Below are 18,646 nucleotides of genomic sequence, written 5' to 3'. Positions count from 1 at the left end.
TGGGGCCCACTTGGGTGAACTAAGTAGGTCCCACATGGGCAAACCCAGCTGGGCTCCCCATGTGGGACCTAGATGGTTCACTAATGGAAAATTAGTACATGGGTTGAAAATGGGCTACTCAGTGGTCTAACCCATTCACAGTCAAGACAAGTGCAAACACAGTCAATTCCAAAGGTTGATTATATTGGTAGATAGTACACAAATATCACCTTTGAAATAAATTTGTATTGTTATTTTGACACTTAAACACAATGTGACTTCAATCTAATCAAAGTCTTAAAATGCCAGCACAATTGCAATTTTATCAAATATTCTGCCATGTAATGACATCAAGAGCAGAGAAAAAAAGTTTATTTTGTGATCACAGAACAGCGCCATACAGGGACCATTTTAGCTTTTATTCAAAAAGTGTGCACACTGAATGAAATATTTCCATCCTTAAATGTTTAATTTTCCATAGATATTTAATAAATGTTTATTTTGTCACAGAACTAGTTTCCACTGAGCAATGAGACCTGAGGAGCTTTATCTTCAGCTGCCTGTGCTTTTTTCCCCTTTTTTATTTAGTGTTAATTCAAATATCAAATGCACAAAAGATATCCAATATAACACTAGAGCGGATTTTTAGAGCAGTGGTTTTCAAACATGTCCTGGACGCAGACCAACCCTGCACATTTTGTGTGTCTCCCTCATATTTATCACACCTGATTCAACTCATCAGCTCATTAGTAGACTGCAAGAACTAAATTGGGTGTGTCTGATAAGGGAGACAAAATGTCTGAGATCCTGACACCTTGGACTTCTGGAGACTGCAGTTCTGGAAAAATGTGGTTCTGGAGACTAAAGGGTTTCTGATGGTTTCACACTTAATTCTTCACCTTAATTATTTGGCAGTTAGTGTGTGTTGTTTCTTCGCCATCTGTTTTTGTCTGACCCTGCTGAGCATTTACTTTAGATTAACTTGATGTGAGGTACCAAAATGCTTTAACTGTGAAAAAGGGAATAAAAAAGTGGCACAACGGTTGATTAATTTGTTTGGTCTTTTTCAAAGGGCCGCTGGGAGAGCGCTGACTGACAGGGGAGTGTCGAGCTACACTGTTTTTCTTTGATTTGTTTGTGAAATACTTTTATCTTAGACTGTACTTTTTGATACTTTTGTGTTGTAAATTTAGTCATTTTTAATTTATTATAATTATAATAAACTAAAGTATGAACTACTGGTTTCTGTTCATTGAATACTTTTTAACATTGTATTGTAGTTAGTGGATTACATGTAATGTTTGTATTTAGGGGTTTACTGTAAGATACCTCAAACAGAAAATATGGTAACCCATATATATATAAAATCTCTGTAAACCTGTTGTGGCCCATAAGCGCCCTACATAACACCTATCTGGGTCCCGTCATCAACCCATATGGGCAGACCCATGTAGGCCCCAAATGGGTGCTACCTGGGTTACCTATATGGGCCAGGTATGAGACCCATCATTAACCCATGTAGGCCCCAAATGGGTACTACCTGGGTTACCCATGTGGGCCTGGTATGAGCCTATTAGGAGACCCATCATCAACCCATCTGGGCTAACCCATGGAGGGCCTCCATGGAAACTGAGGACAAAATTAGCTGGGTCCCAGTTGGGTAGCCCAGGTGAGCCCCAGATATCAGCCCATGTGCAACCCCTTTGGGTCCCACATGGGTGTGTTGGCTGGGAATCAGGCTTCAGTAATCTAAGAAAACAGTTTTCCCATTAGATAAAATATATATATATATATATATATATATATATATATATATATATATATATACACACACAATTCTGTCAGCGAAAGAAAAAAAAACATCCCCTACTTTGTTTCAACAGAGAGTGGAACACAAAAATGAATTACAACAAAGTTTGACACCAAACCAATGAAGAGGGCACTTACAATAAAACATTTATTATTGGTCAGTAAGGAGCAGTGACATCATAGATTCTCTGACATGTATGGCTAGTTACATTAAAGGACAACTCTTCATAATGAAACTCAACTTTAAAAAGTTGACAAAGATCACCTTAAACAGGATGTTGTATGTTAAATGAAATCTATTTGCATAATTTGTCCTGTTGAAGGCCTCACTGAGGCTAATCATATTCATTGTTCCACAGTATCAGAAGAGTCCAGAGCTTTCTCTTCTAAGAGTCAAAGTACTCTATAAAGATGGATTTGCTTGAGAGAATCTGGATCGGTGTCATTTTTTGGATAAACACTGTAATCAAGTTGTATTTCCTCTATCCATTGCCTGAGTGCTAATGTCTCTAGGAACTGGAAAAGAAAAGAAAACAGAATTGTTTTATCAAATCTTGATAAAGGCTGATGTATTGAATTATGCAGCCAAGTGCCAATCACAAATAGGAGACAAATACAGTAATATCAGAGATAGAGAAAAGCTTCTTACAACAGCATCTTGAAGTAAATTAAGTGCTTCTTGAATGCTGGGTACAGTTACCAACAGTGCACCTTTCTTTCTGAAATTTTTATTAATAAACAGCCAAGATCTGAAAAGAAAATAATTGGTAATTTAGTGTAAACCTTATTTAAGACACAAAAATACTATACTATCAATTATCCAAACCACATTGATCTTAATAACTACCATTCGTTTTGTAATTCATCATTTATAAGTGATTTGTTAACAGAAATATCTAGTCAAATGGTCACACCTTGAAGGGATACTCCACCGCTTTTTCATATTAAACTGTTATGTTATTCCAGACTGATCTCATGAAATGGCGTACGTATGACATGCGTATGTAATTTTGGCATGCTATCAAGACGCATAAACGCTTTTTAGCGTGTTTATCAATGCTGTTTCATTCGACCCCCCTACACTGCCCCTGCCCCTAAACCTGCCCATCACTCACACACACACACACACACACACACACACACACACACACACACACACACACACACACACACACACACACACACACACACACACACACATCATTTGAATGAGAAATATGAACGACTGCACGTGTGTTCTTTTCACAAAGGGACACGATCATCATTTCGACAACTAAAACATTAAGATCATGTTCTTCACATGAAGATATGACTTCAGAACACTTGGAATGCAACATGAGTTAATACTTTTATACTGTTTTTTTGGTCAGTTTTTGCAATAAATACATGTGACTGTACATTTATTTGCCTGTTACGAGTTTTATATTGTTGAGAGTGGGTAGGTTTAGGGTAGGAGTTGTGTTAGTTGCTCCAAAATATAAAATTAATCGCCTTTAAAATACGAAAACATATACACTGACGGCGGCATTCGACGCCTGTCCGCGGCGATTAAATTTATATCAAATCGTAAATGTACATACTGATTTCACCCTGTGCTACAAGATACACTCATCCTGCAGCTCTTCTGTCAGAAGTCGATTCAAAATTGAGCTCGCGCGTTTATAATGTTCACGTCTGCCTGGTGTGAGATACCTGAGACACGGCGCTGAGCTTCAGTCCGGTGTGTGACCCCCTTTAGGCACAATCGGCTTAAGAACATGCATATAAACGCACTCAAAGTGTTCTTTTCCTCTCTAGGCAGGCATTTTTTTAGGTTTATTTATCAAAATGTTATTTTATATATTTTTGTGATGTTCTGAGTTTCGATCGCGGCTTTTAAATGTTATGAGAGAACGGTTAATTTACGAATGTGTAGTGTAGCCTAGTTTTGATAACTTTATTAAAAGTGGTGGCTGTGTGTGTAAAGTAAAATAAAAATAGTCTTAGCCTCCTACTGACTAGTGTCCTGCCCTTCCCAACCCGTTTATACCGTTTATTTTTTTCCGGTCTATGGTTTACACGCACATAGATGATTCGACTATCGGTCGACCATAGAGAGATTCAAAAATTCTGATTCGATTGTGTAAATCCTTAGTCGGGGACACCCCTAATTATTAGAAAGCTTACGAAATCAAGATTCACCCTGTGAAAACCGTTTTGAAATCAGACCTTGTGTTACCCTGGAAACAGTGCTCTAAATTATTCTAGCGGGCTCCTCCCCAAGTGGCGTCGTCATGTTTCATATTTATTTAACTACTTTAAAATTAAAACCTTTTCTAATCTTGACAAAACACATATCGTCAGAAAGGTCTGATTCTCACGGTTCTATATCTGCAAAGTGTTTTGTGATATTTGGACAAAAATATAAACATTTGACACAGGAAATTGCATTAAAAAAATCTATGGAATTTCAATGACACCCTGTGGCTATTTGTGGTAAAGCGCCTAAACGAAAAAAAAAGTCACGGATGAAAAATCCTCCCTTACATCTCCCCCTCACCCTTCTCATTCCGAGAGAGGATTTTTCAGCCGTGACTTTTTACTGCGCCGAGTCGAAGTACTCTCAGAAGTGATATTCCGCCATACATTATAGTTCTCCTTTTTAACCCGTGTAGAAAAGCGCCACATTTTATTTTGTGTCACCATACTTGATCATTCAACTATTTGTGTAACTGTATTTAAATAGGGGAAACGTGGAGGTGTTTGGTCGCTTCTAACTTGATCTCTGTTTGGTACCATAGTGAATGAACTGGGCTAAGCTAAATGCTATCAGATCGTCACCGCGCATCAGAGCGATTAAGTGCACGCACTGAGACGAGAGAGGTATGCATCAACTTGTCTTAGCTAAGGGAATAACATGGTTTAATATGAAAAGCGGTGGAGTATCCCTTTAATTTAGCAATTTCTATAGTATTTCTATTGACCTGCATAATAATTATGCACACACTATATATAATTAGTTTATTATTAAAAAAACATTTATTTATGTATTATTAAGATCACGGTTTTGCACTTACTGCATTTGATCACTTGGTTCCATGAAGAATTCAAAAACATTATTCATGATCAGAACGTCTGTATTTTGCACTAAGGCAGCCTGAGAGCAGATATCTGCATGTATCACCTATGTAGGGCACATTGAACATCTCTATAAATATCCTATCCGGACAAAACAATAACTAGATGAAAAAAGGAAAAAAAGTTGTGATCAATTACCTGAATTCTGTCACTGAAGCCATATTTCTCTATAGCCATTGTTTGAAGCTTGACAAACTCTGAACTTATTTCAACCCCCACAAGCTGAGATGCTGCACTGTAAAGGTAGCCCTGAGAAGAGAAAACAAATCAGAGGCAATATAATATAGATACATCATCAGACCATGAAAGAAAGATAAAATCTGGTGCCAAGGGGCTACAGATCAGGGGCCTCATTTGCAAAACCATCCATATATTTCATCCTAAAAGTGTGCGCACAAAAGATAGATTTTGCTTACACACAAATGTTTTCAGATTTATGCAATCATGCATATGCCAGAATGCTGGATCCTGGCTTTTTATTTTATTTTATTATAAAAACCTTTATAAACCCAGTCAGCAGAAGGCTGTGCTCTCCTCCCCCAAAATAACCATATATGGAGCTTGCAATGCCTAGTTTTACTATGCATATCCTCATCTCCATATTATTTGCATATGCATATTCATCCACGTGATACAATGTTTAACGGTACAAGACATTAAGAAAATATAAGATACGGATGTGCCATCGCATACATTGCTAAACTTCATTCAGTAGACTATCATTGCCTTGTTTTTGAATAAATAATTTTAAATTTTAGAGAAAGTTTTTCCTTAATCTATTCTATTCCACTGGCCAAATAGTATTTTTAAAGGTGAACTATGTAGTATTTTTGCAGTAAAATATCCAAAAACCACTAGGCCGGTGTTATATATTTTGTTCAGTTGAGTACCTACAATATCCCAGAAGTTTCCAACTATTTGTAAATTGTGAGAAAATTGCTATTTTAACTAAGGACAGGGACGTTTCAGCATTGCATTTGAGGGAGTCGCCGGTCAATTGCGTCATATCTGCGTTACCCTCGGTTTCGGCTTTTATTTCGCAGGAGCGCTTTACTCTTAGCAGTGTGAACAAGTGAACGCACAGAGTAAAGTCATAACATCGTTTTGAACACACTTAAATGTATCTAATATGATAAACAGAGCTACATTACCTCAAAATCATAACCGGAAGAGCGGATCTGTGCAGGCGCCCGGCGAATGTGTCCCGTCCCGTCATAATAAAAGTCCCGGTATTCGCGAGGCGAGTATTTGTTTAACAATCGCTCCAGCAGCTGTGCTCAGGTCCATAACACTCGGTCCTGCTCTGCTTTAGACTACAGTAACGTTAATAACCGCATGCATGAACGTGATTTCTGCCCGAGTCCTATTTTCCACCGGCTGTGATGAGAAGACCACATCTCCCAAGATGCTGCGCTCACACTTTGCGTCATCAAACTACGATTTATTTTGAATAGGCGCCCTCCAGTGGACGAAAGCTGCATAGTGCACCTTTAATTGCTTAGTATATTTTAATAGAAAAGGGGAAGACTTATTGCGCATTATTGATCATTATTTGCGCAAATATATTTTCTCAGACCACGAATTCTGACATTATCCTACGCCAAGCAATTCTCGCTGTAGTAAAAACATTAAAACACAGCATGCCAGAGGAAAAGTGTTCAAAAGCTTTGCATCCACAGCTTAACTCCATTAATGAGAATGGCAGATTTAATCTAAATGTGTTGTTATTGTTACTGTTATTGTGAACATGCACTATTTATGATTAGGACTCATAATGAGGATTTAAAGTGTTTTTTTTAGCTCACCATCAGTCGCTAAACTGCTTTGTCTCCAAAATGTTTGTACGCATGGGTCAGAGTGTGCATACAGATGTTTTTATAAATCACAATTTATGAGTAGGAAGTGGCATACTCTTCCAGGGCCTGTTTTGTGTGCACACAATGGTTATAAATGAGGCCCCTGTGCTGGTAAAAGGTTGCAGGTTTAAACCCAGTAGGGAAAGGCAGTTAACCACTGGTTGCCCCATGGCGACTGTTTCTATTTCAAGTACTATAAACATCATCTAATTTACAATTGATAATGAGTTTAAGTTAAACAAGTTACTTAAACAAACCCTCTTCAGCAATTTACCCCAAATAGCACAGCTCCTAGTCTAGATCCCACATCCACCACCAGTTTTCCAGTGAGGTCTGGAAGAATGTTCTGGAATAGGAACTGGAGCTCCGGGATTGAGAATGAATGCGAGATGAACTCTGTGAAAATATGATTAATTGCATATCATGATATTGCTTTTTTTTTAAATTTCATACACATCTAATTATCCATGCACACACTTACCCAACGGTGCTGTTCTGTGCGATCCACAGTTGAGGCAGTAGTTGCGACTCATTTTTCCCTCCTCACACAATGAATCCACAGTTTCCTCATCATATAAGAATGCATCTACATGCACTGTGGGATGGGGTTTCTGTTGAGTCTAAAATGTAAAGTATGTTTTAGGATCTAACAATGAAATGCAGTTGTGAATGCCAAAGTACAACACATCTAATAATACACAAACCTTCTGAATAGCCATAGTCTCTGAGGGAGCCATAGCCTCCAGTGGAAGGCAAGCCCTTAGATCCTCTGCAATACTTTGAAGAATAACACTTTGGTTATCCACCAGGAAGTCATCCAGATCATCTAAAAATGTTGATGAAAAACGATTACTGACGTAAGGCTGACACCACAGGTGAAAACTAGGGTTAACATTTTAACTAAGATAACACTATATTTCACCGGTTAATTACTTAAGTTACATTAACAATTGCAAAATTGTTCATGTAAGTAAGCAATGTTAAAATTGCACTAATTTCCAGAACAGATATCTGAACATTACATAAAGCCAGTAGGGATGCACCGAAATGAAAATTCTGGCCGATACCAATAACGATAATTCTTTATAATTGAAAGCTGATAACCAATTTATTGGCTGATAATCTAAAAACAAATGTTTATATGTTTTTTGAGAGCATGATTACAAAACCAAAAGTCTCACCATTAAAAGCAATGTCCCAATCACACAATTATAATGATGTTCTCATTATAATTTTATCTAGCTTATATGACAGAGACAGACTTGCATGTGTTAAACGTATCTGTATTTTCCTTTTCAATGTGATTCTGATCATATTTTAAGCAATTCAAAACCATCACGGCTAACAGTGTGCATCTGAAGTGTCTCAGCTGAGGAAATAAGATTTCCATTATTTATAGGCTTTTATATTTCTGTAAAATGTTCTTATCAGCCCGTTAACGATAACTTTAAAGACGAACATATATTGGATATGGTGTTAATAGTTAGGTGTATGTATGGCGAAAAAACTCACTTTGAGAAAATTTCCTTTAAAGATATTGCTACTGAAATATATTCCCATGTATTGTAATTAGTTATTACAGAGGCAAATAGATAAATTGTAATAAAATTAACACTTAAATGTATATTTTGGATGTTTTCTTTCCACTAGCCTGAATTAAAACAAGTTATGGAAGCAAAGTTTCAAAACTGAGCAGTGCCTGAAAAAAAAAGATTTGTAACGTTAATGTTATGAGGACACATAAAAAATGTTTCTGATTTTACCAGATGTTTTCAACCACTCAAGCAGCTTTGGAAGATGTTGTCTCTCCGTCTTTGACAACACCTGCAGCATTTCATTCTTAGCGTCGTTAAAATTCATCGATTCAAGCTCTAGATATTTATCTTACTCCAAACACAATCTAGGTTGCTAGAATACAACTGATCAACACTGCGCCTGGGCTGCGCTAGTAGAAGCAGTGCGGTAGTAGCCGTGAAGAGTGTGGTCTGCTTTAAGGTAGAACTTTACATTTTGTGAACATCAACCTAATAATATGATAAAATATTCCAGGTTGTAAAAACAGACATTTATGTTTGTAATTTCAATAGAAATTATAAAAAAGTGAAGACTCTTATAGGTAACAAATTTAACCATTTAGCGTTGAAATCAATTTGATCTACTGCTGTGCCACCTTAACACAAGCTTCCAGAGCTTGCCTCATGACCAGCTTCTCTAATATAAAGAATATTTTAAAAATAAATAATGATGGTATAATCGAATTTATATAAATAGAGATATGTATATAAACACTAGTATATACACATATAATAATATTTCACGCTAGTAAAAAATGACCAGTGAATGAAAACGAATGTAAACTATAAATAATAATAATAATAAAAAAGCGAACTTTTGTTTTACACGGAAGTAAAGTCACGTCACGGGAAGTTGGGGGTTAGATGACGTTTGTAGTCGCTTTTCCACTCGCCGAAAAACAGCTGCTACGAGTTTAGGTAAGTATTATTTCATCGAAACATATCTCCATATCTTGACTTTTCAGATATGGAACGGTTTAAATTAACATCGGTTTGTGTTAAATCTGAATTAAATCCTGTATTGAAGTAAATCAACAACGGTTGTGCGGTTTACAACGGCTGTCTGGCCTCTTTTCAGCATTGGGCTTTAACTGAGTCAGTTTTAACACACATTCAAATATAAATACTATGATGATTTCATAATGGTTTAAATGCTCATGTGTGTGCCAACATTTGTGTTTTTATGTAAGTAAGTTACGATAACTTACATGGCGTAAAATATTTCAAATTCATCAAAATCGTAAAGTCCATTACGTTAGCTGGTAATAACATATAAGCTCGTCCGCGATATTTTTGTTTAACAATTTCTGATTTGTGTTTGCTTAGGTTGAAAACATCATTGGGCTGGTTCCACTAAAGTCTTGAGGTTCAGAGTGAGCAGTGACAGGAGGGTTGTTTTGGGGGAAACCCCCACCGAATTGGAAAGTATCGTTTACATAACAAGTAAGAAAATATACATTAGATCAATTGTGATTGATCCCATTTTATTGTCATCACTCAAATCCTACTTGAAGTCTTTGTGAATGGAAGCTGGGGTCATCTGTAACCCCTGTTGATCATCCCTGTTGCAGGTTGGCAGCCTTTTTATCGCAAAAATGGTTTTAGCTGATCTGGGGAGGAAAATAACCTCAGCTTTGAGGTCTCTCAGCAATGCCACCATCATCAACGAGGAGGTACGGTGAACATAAGGCAGTTTGGGCTTGTTAAGCAATGTGTTCCATCATGAAATATCAACAATGTTTACAATCTTCCTTAGGTATTAAATGCTATGCTCAAAGAAGTCTGTGCTGCCCTGCTTGAGGCTGATGTGAATATCAAGTTGGTAAAGCAGCTTAGAGAAAATGTCAAGTATGTACCAAGAGTTTTTGTCATTTTATGGTAAATTCCCTATTATAGAATGTCTGTTTGCTCTATAACCACTCTGCAATTGCAGGGCAGCCATTGATCTGGAGGAGATGGCTTCTGGGCTGAACAAGAGAAGAATGATCCAGCATGCTGTTTTTAAAGAACTTGTCAAGGTAAAAGGTTTGTTTTTTTGTCTCTGTTCGATATTGGTTTTCCTTGTGGAGTCCTTTATGTGTAGGAGATCTCTAATTTGTCTTGGATGAGAGAAATTATATTTAGGAATGCACCAATATGAACATTTTGTCAGATACCAATAATATTTAATATTTGAGAGCAGATAACGTGATAAATTTTATCTTATATTGGCAGATAAATCTAAATACATTTTAATATAATTTTTAAGAGCGATTACTACAACAAAACTCTCACCATTATAAGCCATGTGCCAAGCACATAATTATGATGTTTCATTATAATTTTATACCCTTTGCGCCACTGCGCATGTTGCTCTTAACTGTATTTTTCTCTCTTTTTTTGAAGTGATTCCAATCATATTTCAAGCAATTCAAAACCATTATCAGTGCGCTTCTTAAGTGTACATTTACCGGCTTTTATATATCGGACAAATTTTCTTATCAGGCCAAAAACTAAAATATAAAAAATGGTCATATGTGACCCGTGCTGGCAAAATGAGTCGGAATGCACACAGGATCATTTTGAGCTACATGCAAAACAAGTAAAAAATGAGTTCATTAAGCATTTGTCTAGCAACCCCAATACTCCAAATAGCAATTAAGCATTTAAAAGTATCTTTATTTGTATATTTTCAGAGAGTAGTTGCCTACCTGTCTTTTGTCCATGAAAAAAACGATATATTACTCACACTGACTAGCAGATCTGACACATGCCCAAAAAGACATCTCAGACGGCGTGCGATCCCAAAATACAGACTTTCGCAGAATTACAGTACTTTAAAATAACTGTCTAGGCGAGTATTCACGCAAACCTTATCTGTTATTGTTATATACGTTTGGTTAACTGTCAGGGAAAAACTTTTTATGTAATATTATAAAAGATCCATGCAGTACAGTAGGCCTTAAAGCATTAGTTCACTTTAAAATGAAAATTTCCTGATAATTTACTCATCCCCATGACATCCATAATGTTAATTTCTTTCTTCAGTCCAAAGAAATTTAAGCTAAGGACATTCCAGTATATTTCTCCATATAATGTATTTCAATGGCAACCAACGGGTTGAAATTCCAAATCAATGCAGTTTTAAAGCACTTCGAAGGGTTTAGATGGCTCTTCAGGTTCCCAGCTGAGCATTAGGGTCATGGTTGTCATTGAAATACATTATATGCAGAAATATCCTGGAATGTTTTCCTCAAATGTAATTTATTTTCGACTGAAGAAAAAAGGACATGAACATCTTGAATGAGATGGGGGTTAGTAAATTATCAGGAAATGGTCATTTTAAAGCAAAGTAATTAATTAATATCTAGGCTGCCTGTTTCATTAATGTTAATCAAACAATTGTGGTATCATAGAAAACATTTTTTTATGTTGATTTGGTGTGTGTCTAATTAGGTGTTATTACAAGGTGTTTTTTTTTTTTTAACTCAAAATTGACTTTGCTGACTATCGACTTTAAACGGGTCATTTTTTGTCCAATTACAACAAACCATATATAATTTTGAAGGTTTTTTTGTGACTCATTTTACCAGCACAGGTCACACATGGTGGCCGATATATTTTGCATTCCTAATAACATTAAACCAAATTGAATTGACCGCTCAGTGATAGCAATTGATTCTAGAAGATTAATACTGAGTGCTTTTATTGCAGCTGGTGGATCCTGGAGTCAAAGCCTGGACTCCCACAAAGGGAAAGAACAACGTTATCATGTTTGTGGGTCTGCAGGGCAGTGGGAAAACCACAACATGTTCTAAGGTGAGCAGTTCTTGGGTGTTTGCCCAGATTTTAAAGACCTTTTAGATTATATACCGTTTTTTTGGAGCTAATCACACAAGCAACATCTTTTTGTTATTTTTTATTAGTTGGCATACTACTACCAAAGAAAAGGATGGAAAACATGTTTGATTTGTGCCGACACATTCAGAGCAGGTAAAGTCGACATGTCTTTACATGTATTTGCGCACTTATGCTTTGTGTACTTAAGGGGAAAAAGTCCAATATTTTTTTTTTTTTTTAAAGGTGCCTTCGACCAACTCAAGCAAAATGCAACAAAAGCCAGAATACCCTTTTATGGGAGGTAATAAAAGCACTATTCCCTGTACTCCACTGTTACAGCTGTATTTGCTCTCCAAAACCTGATTTTTTAATTCATGTGGGTGTGATTTAATAGTTACACAGAAATGGATCCAGTGATCATAGCTGCAGAGGGTGTGGAAAAATTCAAGACAGAAAATTTTGAAATAATCATTGTGGACACAAGTGGTAGACATAAACAGGAAGACTCACTTTTTGAAGAAATGCTTCAGGTGTCAAATGCTGTGGTAAGATAAAGACTTTCCCCTCTTTTGATAAAATATTAAACAGCAATAAAGATAGTAAAATATGCAGGAAATTGAATAAAATAAAGCGAAATGTTTCAAGGCCATTATCATCTGTTTCCACAGCAACCTGACAACATAGTATATGTGATGGACGCCTCCATTGGTCAGGCTTGTGAAGCTCAGGCTAAGGCCTTCAAAGACAAGGTAGATGTGGCTTCTGTTATTGTCACCAAATTGGACGGCCATGCTAAGGGTGGTGGTGCACTCAGTGCGTAAGTACACACTTTATGCTTTTGTACTTTCAGCACTTAAATACAGTAAATAAATAAAAGAGTTGACAGACTGTTTATGTTTACAGTGTGGCGGCCACAAAGAGTCCCATCATTTTTATCGGCACAGGCGAGCACATTGACGACTTTGAGCCTTTCAAGACTCAACCCTTTATAAGCAAACTGCTCGGTAAGGTTTGAATGTACTGCTGAGCTGCTGTTAAATCCTTTAGATAAATGCTTTAAACACAAAAACATCTAATTGTCATTGGATGCTGGAACTGCTACTTATGTCGCAATTCTTATTTTTCCTCAAGGTATGGGTGATATTGAGGGACTGATTGACAAAGTGAACGAACTAAAGCTTGATGACAACGAGGAGCTAATTGACAAGCTCAAACATGGTAACTATAACATTATTGATATCCACAACTCCCGAACTCTGACCTTTCCCATGATCGCTATGGCAACGTAGAACAAGCCGGTAACGAACTTCCGGTTTACGTTAGTCTATAGATACTGCTATCAGCTAAACGCTTGGTTGTATTATCAGGACTTAGGAGTAGACTTTTTACAACAACGCTTCAGGCAAAATGATCACCTCTCCCAGATGGTCGCATGGATCTGACTATCTTACAAGAACTTACTAATATCTGTAGCACTAAGCGATTCACCTGAGTTATGCGGTGCAGACATTTTGCCACTGTGTGGTAGGCTTAGCTGTTCCTATGAACCACGCGAGAGTTATCTTCCGTCCATGCGCCTGTAAATCGATTTTATTTCATTATAAATAAAGGTTTATTTGTTTCTATTTATTTTATTTTGTTAGATATTTCCACTTTGCGGGAGTCCCGCAAAATAATTTTATTTTCCCGCAACCTGCACACAATAATATCTTGCCACCCGGATCCATATTCACCCATCAAATATGAACTAATTATATAGACTCAATTCAATTTACAGCAATGAAATGTAAATTTAATGCACTTAAATTCCTTGAAGTTCATGCATCTTTTCATGTTGAAAAAAAAAAGTCTACTGACAATGTCTGACATGAACAACATTTCAACACAATTACAAATATTAAAATACAAATATTACTTCTACTTCACAATTCTTGAGTTAATTTGAAGCTTGTTGGGCATTGAATGGAGTGCGTAGGGTGCTCGGCAACATGTCAAATGGGCCCTTTTATGTTGCATAGTTTGTGGAAGCAGGTCCAAGCAGGTTTCGGAGGTGTGAGACCCAGGCGATCGGCAGCGCTCATAATAATAATAATAATAATAATAATAATAATAATAATTCATTTAATTTATATAGCGCTTTTTCTAGACACCCAAACCAGTTTACATATAGAAGGGGGGAATCTCCTCAACCACCACCAATGTGCAGCATCCACCTGGATGATGCGACGGCAGCCATTTTGCACCAGAACGTTCACCACACACCAGCTGATTGGTGGAGAGGAGACACAGTGATTAAGCCAATCATTATATGGGGATTATTAGGAGGCCATGATGGACATGGGCCAATGGGCAAATTTGGCCAGGATGCCGGGGTTACACCCCTACTCTTTATCGAAGGACATCCTGCGATTTTTAACGACCCCAGAGAGTCGGGACCTCGGTTTAACGTCTCATCCGAAGGATAAGACCCCGGGAGAGCAGCCTTAACTCGGCTAGTCGTTCTGATGACTGCCGCTGCCTGGCAGAAGCCCCTCCCATGACGCGAATTTGTGTCTGTTGTGTAGTGAATGTCACACGTTAATGAAGCGAAATGTTCGTGCGAATAGCTCGATTTATTCGCGTCCGGTGTGAACGCAGCATAACTGTTATGTGTGCTAAACTGGAACTGAGATACCGTCAACCGGAACTATCGAGTGTCATGGCGACGCCCAGTAAGACTTGCAGGAAAGTTGTGGATAAGAATGTGTTTTTGTGTTTTCAATGCCATATTTTGGACAACAAGATCCTTCCAGTGCTTTTTCACTAACAGATGTGACATTTATCTATCTTAGGTCAGTTTACACTCAGGGACATGTATGAACAGTTTCAGAACATCATGAAAATGGGACCTTTTGGTCAGATCATGGTAATGCCAACCTTAACTGAAAAGATATCTAATTATGATTATCCACAGAATATTTTTTGACTCATCATTTCTGTTTTTCTTTGAATGTCTTTAGGGCATGATCCCAGGCTTTGGAACTGATTTCATGAGCAAAGGAAATGAGCAGGAGTCTATGGCCAGACTAAAGAAACTGATGACAATAATGGATAGCATGAATGATCAGGGTAAGTGCTTTTTAAATTCTTTTAAAGGTGTCATGAACTGGCTTTTTATAGGTTTTTAACTGTTGTCTGAGGTCAACCTATGACGTTTGCATGGTTTTTACATTCAAAAACATCATAACTAATAAGTAATAGGCTGTTCTACACTGGTTTTGAGGCTCTATCCTGAAAGCTGGGTTTTAATGGGCGTGCCGCACTGAAGACTTGGACACCCACGGCTAGGATGGGATAAGATTTGCATATTTAATGAGCTTCTGCTCACATGAAAGAGGGATTGTTTTACAGGTCCTGTTCTTCGCGTGTTTTCAAAGCTTTGATTATGTTTACAGTGTGCAATATAACATGAGTTCATGTTTCGTGTGTAAAAAAACACAGTATTTTTAACACAATTTACTTATCTGTACAGCGCTGTTTCCTCTGTCCTAAAAACGGCCTGATGATTTCCTTGTGAAGAGAAGTCCCTCTTTCAGAAACACGTAATGAGTTCTGATTGGGCCAGTACTTCCCGTGTTGTGATTGGACAGCAGCTTAGCGCACTTTGCCCGGAAAGGTCCCGCCTCTTACCATAAAGAGATGCAAGCACTGAATATCCACGTGGGAGAGCAACAAGACCACGCCCCCTTTTTATGTGTACTTGTGGGCGGAGGGTTAGTCAACAAACGGTTCTAGTGACTTCATTACATCCCTGCACTTCCTGCTGTAGTCCAAACCGGCCGTTCGCTGTAGGCTTTGAAATGGAACTTCTGTTAAATAAAATATCTCGCTTATTTATGCTCTAACAGCAACATTTCACACTAACTAAAGTTTGAAAGATGGAATCGCGAAGAACAGGACCTTTAAAATCGGCAACCGGGATAATTCTGTGACAGGGCTCAGTCTCAAAATCAAACAAACACAATGATTTATCTCTCATCCACCCGTGATTAATTGATTTGTTTTATTTTTTATTACTTGGCCCGCCCGATCGGTGGATATAAGCGTGAACCGCACGCACACACTAACGCATTTGCGCGCTCTTCAAACACAACGGAGATCAAGAAATAAATGTTATTTCACCATTTAAGATTCACCGGCCTGCTGACGTGCTTACGTTTTGGTAGCCCTTCTGGAAAACACACAGACCCGGGACTTTGGGCTTTGCGAGCCCTGGGAGTCTGATCTCGCATTGAACCAACAAAAAAGAGATTCTCCAGCCTGTGACAGCTTGCTGGTATGCTCTGTTAGACATGTCACATACACATAATCAATACAATGTGTAACATTGCAATCACTACTATTGCATATACAAAATCATGTTTTACTCACATAAATGTGTTGCACCATTCCTGTCAGATCCAATATAGAAGGCACAGCATTGTGTTTTAATCTCAGTATGTCTGCATGTTGACCTGTGTCTTGTTTACAAACGATTATCTTGCTATCTTCAGCGTGTATTGCTCAGTAACGTGATCAGTTTAGCTCCACAAGTCAATGGGCGGGGCTACAGAAGCAGCGTACACAAAGAGGCAGCGTTTCACCCTTCTAATATGTCATTGATTTGAGAGTCTTGTTTTCTGGGCCTGGTGTCTATAAAAGCTTTTCTTTGACTTAAAAAGGAAGTTTTCAGCTCTGAAACTTACAGGATATTCTTATATTACCATGACCTTTTATATATCAAAAGCTCAAGGGAAAGTTGATTTCTCAATTCATCACCCCTTTAATAATGTCTTATATCAAAACTAATTCATTGACTTAGACTACCTAGCCTAAAAAGTGCTGCAGGTGTGAAGTTAAGATTTTCCTATGGGTTTTATAATGGGGTTTCTCACACCTCATCTAGTTACTTTTTAGAAACCTACATTACAAAAATTATATTCAAAATTTGTGTGTTCGATATGGTTGTGTAATTTACATTGTAGAACAAAATGTCCAAGTATTTGTTTTTTTACCACAGATTTCTTTTACTCACAGAAAAAACTAAACAGGAAAATATTGAAGGAACCATGTCTGATGGCACGTCTGCAGCACTATTGGGGCATTTTAGGCCCGGTTCTGAACTAGACCAGTTTAGTTAACATTTTGTGTTTTTTACAACTCAGAACTCGACAACAAAGATGGTGCCAAGCTCTTCAGTAAACAGCCTAACCGCATCCAGCGAGTGGCCCGGGGATCTGGAGTGGCTACCAGGGATGTACAAGAGTTGCTCACTCAGTACACTAAGTTTGCCCAGATGGTCAAGAAGATGGGAGGCATCAAAGGCTTGTTTAAAGGTTGAGTGATTTGTATCCAGTGATTGTGATCAAACCGAGAAAAATAATTTTGTTTCGTTAAGCATTTGAAAATCAGTGACTCATGGTATCGTTGCTTTGAAGGAGGGGACATGTCCAAGAACGTCAACCCATCACAGATGGCGAAACTGAACCAGCAGATGGCTAAAATGATGGATCCCAGAGTGCTTCATCACATGGGTACGAGCTTCCTTAAAACCTTAGTTTTTGCTTGACCATTGATTTTTACCTTTACTATAAATGGGGCAGTTGTTGCATGCAACAACCTACTTAAAATTAGCTAAAAAATGCATTGCGACTTGCACTTTTCAATGTCGTCATTAAATTTGTAAGGATTGTTGAATATCGATTATGGTTGTAAAAGACTTACTTAAAGACAGCTATCTTTGTTTCTTTGCAAGGTGGTATGGCCGGACTGCAGTCCATGATGAGGCAGTTTCAGCAGGGAGCTGCTGGCAACATGAAAGGCATGATGGGATTTAACAACATGTGAACCTCTGATCCCGCAAACGAAGGATGCAAATGTTGGTTTTAGAAAACCAAACCTGGGCAGATGAAGATGGTTTGATTTCTATGTCTTGCCATACATAATTTAATTCTTTATAAGGTGTAAAACATTTAGCAAAGACTCATTTCCATGTAAAGCCCAGTGTTTCTGGAGCAGAAAAATGGCGACTGTTAGAAGAAATTTTGCTCCCTGACTGAGATCAAGTCCAGCGATTGTCTAAAATGTCTTGTAATGTCAGAGAGTGTTCGTCTTGGCAAATATACACAGACATCTGAGTGCTTCACAATATTGTCAACAAAATTGACAACTGACCACTTTCACTATCTCAACTTGATAAAAGGTAAAGCCGTAAAGGTTATATGATTTTACAGTAATTGCTATGAACATCTTCATAGCATAATATATTCATGAGTAGAAATCATGGTTTATTGTATAATTTACTATTTCTGATTTCTTGATTTGCCATAGAAAAGCTTTGGCTTTGTATCAGATGAATACAGTAGTTGCTAAAGAGTATGTGGCAATATTTTGTCATAATGTTATAATAAAATTTATATGGCAACATTTTAACAGCAGTTGTCTTATCTTCTTTGATTATGCAGAAAATGTAAT

General features: G+C 37.5%; 2 protein-coding genes across 2 annotated transcripts; one reads left to right on the top strand and one right to left on the bottom strand.

Annotated features, from left to right (window-relative positions):
* Positions 1-1,932: 1,932 nt before the first annotated feature.
* On the bottom strand, positions 1,933-8,722 carry zgc:109986 (uncharacterized protein LOC553566 homolog). Its single transcript, XM_067454673.1, has 8 exons — positions 8,525-8,722; positions 7,466-7,587; positions 7,243-7,381; positions 7,036-7,157; positions 5,044-5,154; positions 4,845-4,951; positions 2,438-2,537; positions 1,933-2,304 (listed from the first exon to the last, which is right to left on the bottom strand). The coding sequence occupies exons 1-8, from the start codon at positions 8,619-8,621 to the stop codon at positions 2,182-2,184; spliced, it is 921 nt and encodes a 306-aa protein (XP_067310774.1). The 5' UTR covers positions 8,622-8,722; the 3' UTR covers positions 1,933-2,181.
* A 441-nt stretch (positions 8,723-9,163) lies between these two features.
* Positions 9,164-18,604, top strand: srp54 (signal recognition particle 54). Its single transcript, XM_067455946.1, has 17 exons — positions 9,164-9,253; positions 9,662-9,778; positions 9,907-10,008; positions 10,092-10,183; positions 10,269-10,353; positions 12,029-12,133; positions 12,241-12,307; positions 12,398-12,455; positions 12,549-12,699; positions 12,823-12,971; positions 13,058-13,158; positions 13,286-13,372; positions 14,986-15,059; positions 15,154-15,262; positions 17,338-17,508; positions 17,611-17,706; positions 17,928-18,604. Exons 3-17 carry the CDS (start codon positions 9,931-9,933, stop codon positions 18,017-18,019), a joined length of 1,515 nt encoding a protein of 504 aa, XP_067312047.1. The 5' UTR covers positions 9,164-9,253; positions 9,662-9,778; positions 9,907-9,930; the 3' UTR covers positions 18,020-18,604.
* The last annotated feature ends 42 nt before the right edge of the window (positions 18,605-18,646 follow it).

The sequence above is a fragment of the Pseudorasbora parva genome, chromosome 10, assembly GCF_024679245.1.
Source record: "Pseudorasbora parva isolate DD20220531a chromosome 10, ASM2467924v1, whole genome shotgun sequence".
Taxonomy (NCBI): Eukaryota; Metazoa; Chordata; class Actinopteri; order Cypriniformes; family Gobionidae; genus Pseudorasbora; species Pseudorasbora parva.
Note: the sequence above shows the minus strand (reverse complement) of the source record. Positions and strands in the feature narration are given on the sequence as shown.

Bases quoted from the DNA above. Each gene is read 5' to 3' on its own strand.
- zgc:109986 (XM_067454673.1), bottom strand. From the start codon at position 8,621: ATGAATTTTAACGACGCTAAGAATGAAATGCTGCAGGTGTTGTCAAAG. The intron at 7,382-7,465 runs GTTTGTGTATTA...TTTACATTTTAG, and splicing joins AGACTATGGCTATTCAGAAG to ACTCAACAGAAACCCCATCC. The intron at 5,155-7,035 runs GTAAATTGCTGA...TTCTCTTCTCAG, and splicing joins TAGGAGCTGTGCTATTTGGG to GGCTACCTTTACAGTGCAGC.
- srp54 (XM_067455946.1), top strand. From the start codon at position 9,931: ATGGTTTTAGCTGATCTGGGGAGGAAAATAACCTCAGCTTTGAGGTCT. The intron at 10,009-10,091 runs GTACGGTGAACA...AATCTTCCTTAG, and splicing joins CCACCATCATCAACGAGGAG to GTATTAAATGCTATGCTCAA. The intron at 12,456-12,548 runs GTAATAAAAGCA...GTGATTTAATAG, and splicing joins AGAATACCCTTTTATGGGAG to TTACACAGAAATGGATCCAG.